Below are 10,663 nucleotides of genomic sequence, written 5' to 3' on the forward strand. Positions count from 1 at the left end.
GAAGCAAGTGAAGGAATTGTAGATAAAAGGCACATGTAGTTCTTTGTTCGCCTACAACAACTCTATAGAGATTAACCATGTAAGAAGTGTGCCCTGAAGGAATCTTCAGAGAGACGATAGATTCTACATAAGGAATACTTCTTGGCCAAAATTTTCCTAAACCCGGTAGTGTCTATTTTCGGTTAAAGTTGATGTTCAGTTCAGAGTTGAAGTTCAGTAAAGGAGTTAGAGAGTTCTAACTGTCCTTTAGGGAAGGAAATCTGCTGTCCTTACCCAGTCTGGCCTACATGTGCCTCCAGAGACACAGCAATGTGGCTGACTCTCTAACTGCCCACTGAAATGGCCGAGTGAGACACTCTGTTGTCTCTCCCTAATGACATTGTGGGTCAACCCACAATATGGTTGACTCTCAACTGCACTCGGGCAGCTAGAGATGGACTGGCTAGCCAGCGATGCCCACGGGCAGCACGGTAGCACAGTGGTTAGCACTGCTGCTTCACAGCTCCAGGGTCCTGGGTTCAATTCGTGGTTCAGGTCACTGTCTGTGTGGAGTTTGCACATTCTCCTCGTGTCTGCATGGGTTTCCTCCGGGTGCTCTGGTTTCCTCCCACAGTCCAAAGATGTGCGGGTTAGGTTGATTGGCCGTGATAAGAAATTGTCCCTTAGAGTCCAGGGATGCGTAGGTTAGAGGGATTAGTGGGTATAACGTGTAGAGATATGGGGGTAGGGCCTGGGTGGGATTGTGTTCGGTGCAGACTCAATGGGCCGAAGGGCCTCTTTCTGTACTGTAGGGTTTCTATGATCCTATGTTTGCTGTCATTTTCTGTAAGCTTTGTGGTATTGTCATGGTTCATCATTGCTGTTCATGTGTTTCAGGCTAGGGGGGATTTGGGGGGAAGCTCCAGGCACAGACAGGTGGTGATCCCATTCCCAATGCCAGCGTAGGGTGTTGGGGGTGGAGGCCGGGGTGGGTTGCGAGAGGAGAGGGACCGGGTGGTGGGGAGGGGAGGGGGAGGCAGGATTGAAATTTGGAATGTTCGGCCAATTCTGAACCAAAAAGGACGGGGATTATCCCAGGTGGAGGTGGGGGGCGGTTTGGACAAGGTTCACTGCTGCCTGTCCCGTGTGAGTGAGGTATCCCCGGAATGACCTCGTAACCTCCAGCAGAGGTCAATCCGGAAGGGGGTGCGGGGTGATGGGGGCATGAGGTTTACACATTCGATTATTGAGTATAAATTGAATATTGAAGAGTGATCAAAAGACCAGGAGAAATAGGAGCAGGAGTAAGGCCACTCGGCCCCTCAAACTTGCTCCACCATTCAATAAGATCATGGCTGATCTGATCGTGGCCTCAACTCCTCTCTCCTGCCTGCCCCCGACTCCCATGTCAATCAAATATCTATTTAATTCAAATTTGAATGTATTCAATAACCAATCATGACCCTATCTAAGGATGGAAGGATGTGCTGGCCCTGGATTGGGTGCACAGGAGGTTCTCGGAATGACCCAGGAATGAAAAGCTTGACGATTGAGCTGTGTTTGAGGACTCTGGGTCTGTACTTGATGGAGTTTAGAAGGATGAGGGGAGGGATCTCATTGAAACTTAGAAAGGCCTGGACAGAGTGGACGTGGGGAAGATGTTTCCGTTAATTGGAGAGACTGGGATCCGAGGGCACGGCCTCAGAGTGAAGGGACAACCCTTTAGAACCGAGATGAGGAGGAATTTCTTCAGTCAGAGGGTGGTGGATCTGTGGAATTCATTGCCACAGAAGGCTGTGGAGGCCAGGTCATTGAGTGTATTTAAAACAGAGATAGATACGTTCTTGATTGGCAAGGGGATCAAAGTTTACAGGGAAAAAGTGGGAGAATGGGGTTGAGAAACATATCAGGCATGATTGAATGGTGGAGCAGACTCGATGAGCCAAATGGCCTAATTTCACTCTTATATCTTATGGTCATTGCTCCCAGGAGGAGAAGGTTGCAAAGACTAATGACCCTCTGAATGAACAAATTTCTCCTCATTCTTACTTTCAATGAGAGAACCCCTTATTTTGAAACTGGGTCCTCTGGTTCTGGAAGACACATTCTTTCAGTATCTAATCCTATCAAACAGAATCTGAAATATTCCAATAAGATCACCCCTGAATCTTCTCAACTCCATTAGGAATCAATCCTAATGGAGTTTAGGGATCTGGGTGTACAGGTACACAGGTCACTGAGAGTGGCAACGCAGGTGGAGAAGGTGGTCAAGAAGGCACACGGCATGCTTGCCTTCATCAGCCGGGGCATTGAGTTTAAAAATTGGCAAGTCATGCTGCAGCTTTACAGAACCTTAGTTCGGCCATACTTGGAATACAGTGTTCAATTCTGGTCGCCACACTTCCAGAAGGATGTGGAGGCTGTGGAGAAGGTACAGAAAAGATTTACCAGGATGTTGCCCTGGTACGGAGGGCATTAGCTACCAGGAGAGGTTGGAGAAACTTGATTTGTTCTCATTGGAGTGACGGAGGTTGAGGGGAGACCTGATAGAAGTCTACAAGATCATGAGAGGACAGAGTGGATAGTCAGGAGCTTTTTCCCAGGGTGGAAGAGTCAATTACTCGGGAGGGCACAGGTTTAAGGCGCGAGGGGCAAGTTTTAAAAGAGGTGTACGAGGCAGATTTTTTACACAGAGGGTGGTGGGTGCCTGGAACTCGTTGCCGGGGGAGGTAGTGGAAGCGGATACGGTAGTGACTTTTAAGGGGCGTCTTGACAAGACAATAGGATGGGAATAGAGGGATATGGTCTCTGGAAGCGTAGGGAGTTTTAGTTTAGTCGGGCAGCATGGTCAGTGCAGGTTTGGAGGGCCGAAGGGCCTGTTCCTGTGCTGTAATTTCCTTTGTTCTTTGTCCATCTTGCTCAGTCTATCCTCATGAGGCAATCTCTACATCCCAGGAATCAGCCCAGTGAACCCTCCCTGAACTGCCTCCAATGGAGTGGGGGGGGGGGGTGAGTGACACTGAACTGGGCCGTACCTGATTGGCTGTAGGTTCTGAGGTGTGTGTGTCATTGTTCTGCATTGTCCAATAGAAGGAGGCAATGTCAATGCTTTGCTCCGCCTCGCTCAGCAACTTCATCCAGCCCTCAAAAATGGACGGGTTCCTGGTGGAGTTAGGCCCAAAGTGCATCCCTTCCGGAATACTCTCGACGAGGACGAGACTGGGGATGGAACAGGAAGTATAGGAGTGAGTTAGCTCACAACGGGGCCTCACAACTCAGACATCAGGCAAACAACTGCTTATCTTCGTCACTCCCGCGTACCTGCGGCCAATCCCACATGTCCCTTCGGGGTCTGTTGCAATCACTTCTTTGTCTGCAGATACCGAGAGGAGGCCCTTTGCAGCCCTTTGACTTCCCCTGCCAGATACTTACGGGGGTCACTGCACTGCCAGCTATCCCCCCAGCTTCCTATAGGGGGGACTGCAAACTCTGCTATTCGACCAGGTATCTCCAGGGGGTGCTGCGGACCCTACTGTTCATTCAGATACCTCCCGGGGGCGCTGCAGAGCCTGTTCTTCCCCCAGGTTACTCGGTGGGGGGTGGGGGAGGGTTACGTAGACCCTACTGTTCATCCAGGAACCTTCAGGGGTTGCCGTGGACCCTGCTATTCCCCCAGCTACCCACAGGGGGCGCTGCAAAGCCTGCTATTCCCCCAGTTACCTACAGGAGGAGCTGCAGAGCCTGCTATTCCCCCAGCTACCTACAGGAGGAGCTGAAGAGCCTGCTATTCCCAAAGCTACCTACAGGAGGAGCTGCAGAGCCTGCTATTCCCCCAGCTACCTACAGGAGGAGCTGCAGAGACTGCTATTCCCAAAGCTACCTACAGGAGGAGCTGAAGAGCTTGCTATTCCCAAAGCTACCTACAGGAGGAGCTACAGAGCCTGCTATTCCCCCAGCTACCTACAGGAGGAGCTGCAGAGCCTGCTATTCCCCCAGCTGTCTACAGGAGGAGCTGCAGAGCCTGCTATTCCCCCAGCTACCTACAGGAGGAGCTGCAGAGCCTGCTATTCCCAAAGCTACCTACAGGAGGAGCTGAAGAGCCTGCTATTCCCCCAGCTACCTACAGGAGGAGCTGCAGAGCCTGCTATTCCCAAAGCTACCTACAGGAGGAGCTGAAGAGCCTGCTATTCCCAAAGCTACCTACAGGAGGAGCTGAAGAGCCTGCTATTTCCCCAGCTACCTACAGGAGGAGCTGCAGAGCCTGCTATTCCCAAAGCTATCTACAGGAGGAGCTGCAGAGCCTGCTATTCCCAAAGCTACCTACAGGAGGAGCTGAAGAGCCTGCTATTCCCAAAGCTACCTACAGGAGGAGCTGCAGAGCCTGCTATTCCCAAAGCTACCTACAGGAGGAGCTGAAGAGCCTGCTATTCCCCCAGCTACCTACAGGAGGGGCTGCAGAGCCTGCTATTCCCAAAGCTACCTACAGGAGGAGCTGAAGAGCCTGCTATTCCCCCCGCTACCTACAGGAGGAGCTGGTGTCCCTGTCGCTTCGCCCCACTACCTGCAGGAGTCGACCCAGCCCGCCTCCGGTTTACTCATGGCTCCGACTGCCCCAGTGGAGATCCGGACCTTCTTGTTCATTTGGTGAGTGTACGGGGAGAGCAGTAACTGCACCATCATCAGGACGATGAGAATGATGATCACCATCAGTACCACAGCCGCATCTCGATAAACCTGGAGGAGGAGATAGAGAAGGTATAGACATCTAATCTGTCCCCTTGGTGCTGGCCCACTCAACGTCCCAGCACAGTGGGAGACCTGATGAGACTCATTGGCCAGAGTAAAGAATCACCTTGCCACCCAAACCATTGATTAAGACGTTGAGTAACAATTGCAAGATGCAGTCATCATGAAAGGCGAGGAATTTAGCAATGTAGCAATGTGAGGAGGCCTTTCAGCCCCTTGAGTCTGCTCCACCATTCAGTTGCTCATGGGTTGATCTGTAACTTAACTCCATCTTTGGTCCTATAACTGTTACTAGCCAATAAAAAATCTGTCTTTCCAAAACAATCTAAATGGCCTTTTGGGAAGGAGAGTTCAGGTTTCTGCTCAAAGTCTGTGATGGTACAAATGTAATCAATATGAATATATACCTTTTTGTCCTCTAGTTTAAGGGGAATATTTAAAATTTCAGATTTATTCTGCCAGCAGCTGGTGTGTTTGGATAACATTTAGCTCCAGGCTGTAAAAGCAAGTTAGTTACTCATTTCAGCTAAAAATTTGTTACTTAGGTAGAGCTAATGGATTTTTGTTTATATCAACAGATCCTTTGGAAGGTTGATTGACAGAGTCATGTGACTGGGTCAGCAGCAGAGAGAAAGGAGTTTTTGCAGTTCTGCTTAAGTCAGAGACATGTGCAGGTGGTCCCTGAGAATTCTCTCTCCTTCTCTACAAAGTCTGTCTGAAATCTCAAGACTGTTGACATACTTTATAGCAAGTATATTTATGGTTGCTAACTATATTTAAAGTAGCACTTACATCTGTAAGATGATTGTTGCTTATTTGGAACTGAAACAGTGATAAGCTGAAAAGTGAAGTTGTCTCCTTTCATTTGTTCGATGAGTTATAGTTAAGTTGCTTCATTTGTTTGAGTTATAGTTAAGCTGTGTTATTAAATAGGATTTGTTTTGCTGTAAAACATCTTTAATTTGTCAGCAGAGTGACTCCTGGAGCGAGGCATCCTATTCTCACACTGATGCAAAAAAATAGAATCATTGTAATGGTCTAGTCTGACTTCAAAATGTACCGTGGGGCCCTGGTCTGGGACTCTAACAAAGAATGCTCCTGAAAGGCCTACTTCTCATTCTAAAGTTATCATAGAATCCTTACAGTGCAGGAGGCCATTCGGCCCATCATGTGTGCACCGACTCTCTGACAGAGATATCTTACCCAGGCCCTATCCCCATAACCCCTTGTATTTACCTGTCGGTCCCCCTAACCTACACCTCCTGAGGCACCAAGGGCCTTATTTTACCATTTTGATTCCAAGCACTGGGCGGACTTGAAACTGGGAGTGCCTGACTTTTAGGCCTGTCCCGAGGCACCCCCATACTCTGTGTGAAAAAATATCAGCGAATCCGAATCGCGCTGCTGAAGCCTGTGGGCGGGGCTTAATGAGCCCAAAACCCCGCAGCTCCGATCGGTGCCCCCAACGGCACACGCGCAGAAAACAAAATGATAGAATGTGGCTCCCCTGCCACATCCCTCCCGGGCTGGATAATGCCTCCCCCTGGGCCCCACAAACATTGCCCCACCCCCCACAACATTACTGACCCCCTTACCCCCCATCCCCCTCCTCACCCCAATGCTACCCAGACTGATCACGGGCCCCTCAATCTCTTCCTCCCCGCGCCCCCTCCCCCCCCATCACAGGCAGAGTGGCAGCAGATCCTCTTTCCCCCCCCCCCCCCCCCACCATTCCCCTCCACTGATCACAGGCAGAGTGATAGCAGGACCCCTCCCTCCTGTCCCCTGATCTCAAGCAGAGAGCCGTCGGACACTCGGCACTGACCTCCTCACTGTTTGCTGTGCAGACACATGGATTTGGGCCGGTGTCTGCGGGAGTTGGCGCATTCTCCCCGTGCTTGCGTGGGTTTTCTCCGGGTGCTCCGGTTTCCTCCCACACCTCAAAGATGTGCTATTGGGCTGATTGGAGGTAATAAATTGTCCCTAAATTAGTTTCCCTCAATGTGGATTGCCATAAAACCATAGATAAGGGTCATGGGTGGAGTGGGGGGGGGGCACTGGTAATGTTAAAATGACGGCGCGGGCTCATTGGGCCTGTTTCCCATTCTTTGTTCTAATCGGAGCACCTGAATCGTATTTATACTGAGCCTGTCTGTCTGGCACCGATTCTGGATGGGCGAACGTGGTGGTAAAGTGGGGGGGAGGGTGGGGGGCGGGGGAGGGTGGGGGGGTGCGGGGGGGGTGGGGGGGTGCGGGGGGGTGGGGGGGTGCGAGGGGGGTGGGTGTTGCCGGTAAAGTTGGGCGTGCAGCCCATTAAGTCAATTTAAATGCACGCAAATGGCTTTGGTAAAGGGGGAACCGGCTCGGAGGCGGACGCGGATCACGCTACTCACCACACGCCCGACTTTACCGAGTTTCCGCTGCCTTGAGCCCCAAGGGTGGGATTTGCGCTGTCCCCAAAAACCGGGGAATCCCACCCGAGGTCAGCAGATCTTTGCATGGTCCATCTGCCGCCTGCTACAATTCCCGCGACGGGAAGATTCCGCACCAACTCAGCACGACCGGCCTACACCTTGGACTGTGGGAGGAAACCGGAGCGTCCCGAGGAAACCCACGCAGACACGGGGAGAATGTGCAAACTCCACACAGACAGTGACCCGAGCCGGGAATCGAACCCGAGTCCCTGGCGCTGTGAGGCAGCAGTGCTAACCACTGTGCCACATACATTCCCTTTAATTACATTAAACACTTTAATTGAATCATTCTTTAATCAGCTCTGCTTGACAGAAACTAAGTTTAGTCTGTGCATTTAGTCTGTCCTTACAATTTAACCCCTTTAGCCCGCAGGATTGTTTGTTGGTGCGGAGATCAACAGCATTCTGAGACAGAAACATAGAAAATAGGGGCAGGAGTGGCCATTCAGCCCATCAAGCCTGCTTGGCCATTCAACGTCTGATCATGTCTGATCCCCTATCTCAATGCCACACTCCTGCACTCTTCCCGTATCCCTTGACCTTTCTGGAATCTAGCAATCTATTTCCTTCTTAAATATAACTTGGCCTCCACAGCTTTCTAGAGAATTCCGGATAAATGCAAATTACTGCGGATGCCAAAAGAGAAACGAAAAGAGAAAAAAATTGCTGGAAAATCTCAGCAGGTCTGGCAGCATCTGTGAGGAGAGAAAACAGCTGACGTTTCAAATCCAGGCGACCCACTGTCAAAGCTAAAAGGCACCGGGAGTGGGAGATATTTATATGCAGGGTGCGGGAATGAAAGATGAGTCATAGCCACAGAATCCAGGGTGAAAAAAAACACTGCTACTGGCTGTCCACAGAGAGAATAAAGGGTGTGAATGGCCAAACGGCAGAGAAGCTGTGAACTGTGACAGATGGAGATGTTGGGGGAGTGGAGAGGGGATGGATGGGACAGAGGTAAAATTTAAAAAAGGGGAGGCAAAGGGGTGAAAAGGAAAAGGGAAAGAGGAAAGAGAAAGAGCGGGAAGGGGAATGAAGAAAGATAATAAAGAAACAAAAGGTAGAGAACAGTAAAAAATTAAATGAAATAGAATGAAAACAATGAGGTCTTAGGTGTATAAGATGTTGAGAGGTATAGATCAGGTGGATTCTCGGAGGCTATTTCCCAGGGGCTGAAATGGTCACTACGAGAGGACACAGGTTTAAGGTGCTGGGGAGCAAGTACAGAGGAGATGTCAGGGGTAAGTTTATCACCCAGAGGGTGGTGAGTGAATGGAATCGGCTGCCGTCGGTGGTGGTAGAGGCGAACTCGCTGGGGTCTTTTAAGAGACTTCTGGATGAGTATATGGGATTTAATGGGATTGAGGGTTATAGATAGGCCAGGTAGGTAGGGATATGAACATAAGAACATAAGAACATAAGAAATAGGAGCAGGAGTAGGCCATCTAGCCCTTCGAGCCTGCCCCGCCATTCAATAAGATCATGGCTGATCTGAAGTGGCTCAGTTCCACTTTCCCACCCTCTCCCCATAACCCTTAATCCCCTCTCTTATCAAAAACCCATCAACCCGCGTCTTAAAAATATTTAGCGAGGCAGCCTCCACCACTTCAACGGGCAGAGAATTCCAGAGATTCACCACCCTTTGAGTGAAGAAGTTCCTCCTCAACTCCGTTCTAAACCGCCTCCCCTTTATCTTGAGGCTGTGCCCCCTAGTCCTACTGTCTTTTTTGAGCGGGAAGAGTCTCTCCACCTCTATCCTATCCATCCCATTCATCATCTTATACGTCTCAATGAGATCTCCCCTCATTCTTCTAAACTCTAACGAGTACAAGCCTAGTTTATTCAGCCTCTCCTCATAGCTCAATCCCCTCAACTCCGGTATCAGCCTAGTAAACCTCCTCTGCACTCCCTCCAGGGCCAAAATATCTTTGCGCAGGTGCGGCGCCCAAAACTGCACACAGTACTCCAGCTGCGGCCTCACCAATGCCCTATACAGCTGCAGCAAGACCTCCCTACTTTTATATTCAATCCCCCTCGCTATGAAGGCCAGCATCCCATTCGCCTTCCTGACCACCTGCTGCACCTGCAAGCTGGGTTTTTGCGACTCATGCACAAGTATGGTCAAGTATGGATATGGTCGGCACAACTTGTGGGCCGAGGGGCCTGTTTGTGCTGTAGTGTGTTCTATGTTCTATGTAGGTTGATGTGGGGTGGAGCTAATCATCTGAGGTTGTTGAATTTGATGTTGAAGGCTGTAGAGCGCTGAGCTGGAAGATGAGGTGCTGTTCCTCCAGTTTGTGTTGAGCTTCACTGGGACACTGCAGCAGGCCCGGGACAGACACGTGGGAACGGGAGCGGGATCATGTGTCCGCAAGTAACCAGAAGGTCAGGGTTGCGCACGGACGGAAGGCGCTCAGCAAAGCGATCGCCCAGCCTACGCTTGGTCTCTCCGATATAGAGGAGACCACATTGGGAGCAGCCAATACAACAGACCAGATTGAAACGCTGCTTAACCTGGAATGTGTGTTCCGGGCCTTGGATGGTGAGCATGGGAGAGGTAAAGGGACAGGTGTTTGATTGCATGGGAAGATGCCATGGGTGACGGGAGAGGTGTTGGGTGTGGTGGAGGAGTGGACTAGGTTATCCTGGAGGGAACGGTCTCTGTGGAATGCTGACAGAGGGAGAGGAGGGAAGATGTGTTTGGTGGTGGCATCACGCTGGAGTTGGTGAAAATGGCGGAGGATTATGCTTTGCATAAGGAGGCTGGCGGGGTGAAATGTGAGAACAAGGGGGAACTCTATCCTTGATCTGGGAGGGAGGGGAGGCGGTGAGGGCTGTGGCGCGGGAGATGGACGGCACGCCGTTGAGGGCGCTGTCAACAACTGTAGGTGGGAATCCATGGTTGAGGAAAAAGGAACAGATATTAGAAGCTCCACTTTGGCATCATCGGAACAAATGTGACGGAGGTGAAGGAGCTGAGAGAAAGGGATGGAGTCCTTACAGGGTGTGGGGTGTGAAGAGCTGTAGTCCAGACAGCTGTGGGAGTTAGTGGCCTTGTAATGAATATTGTTAGATAGTCTATTCCCGGAAATGGAGACAGAAAGGTCAAGGAAGGGAAGGGAAGGGTCTGAGATGGACCAGGTGAGGGCGACGGAGGGGTGGAATCTGGAGGGAAAGTTGATGAATTTTTCGAGGTCTGGACGAGAGCATCAAGCGGCACCAAAATAGTCATCGATGTACCAGAAAAGGAGTTGAGAGAGGAGACCTGGGTAGACATGGAACAAGGAATGTTCCACATACCCCATAAACAGACAAGCGTAGCTAGGACCCATGTGGGCACCCATTGCTACTCGCTTGATTTGGGGAAAGTGGGATGAGTTAAAGGAAGAGTTGTTGAGAGATAGAACGAGTTCATCCAGGCAGAGGAGACGGGTGGTGGATGAGAATTGTTCAGGCCTCTTTGC

The 10,663-nt window shown here is 50.6% G+C and overlaps 1 protein-coding gene across 1 annotated transcript in view; it reads right to left on the reverse strand.

Annotated features, from left to right (window-relative positions):
• LOC145337183 (5'-3' exonuclease PLD3-like) overlaps positions 1 to 10,663 on the reverse strand; it is a 47,493-nt gene that overhangs the window by 16,937 nt on the left and 19,893 nt on the right. Inside the window, exons 4-5 of the mRNA XM_080181983.1 lie at positions 4,541 to 4,713; positions 3,015 to 3,198 (exon numbers count right to left, since the gene is read on the reverse strand). Of these exons, the coding sequence (XP_080038109.1) occupies positions 3,015 to 3,198; positions 4,541 to 4,713 (357 nt within the window). The remainder of the gene's footprint in view (positions 1 to 3,014; positions 3,199 to 4,540; positions 4,714 to 10,663) is intronic.

The sequence above is a fragment of the Carcharhinus amblyrhynchos genome, unplaced genomic scaffold (genome assembly GCF_965287045.1).
Source record: "Carcharhinus amblyrhynchos unplaced genomic scaffold, sCarAmb.v2.hapA scaffold_44, whole genome shotgun sequence".
Classification (NCBI taxonomy): Eukaryota; Metazoa; Chordata; class Chondrichthyes; order Carcharhiniformes; family Carcharhinidae; genus Carcharhinus; species Carcharhinus amblyrhynchos.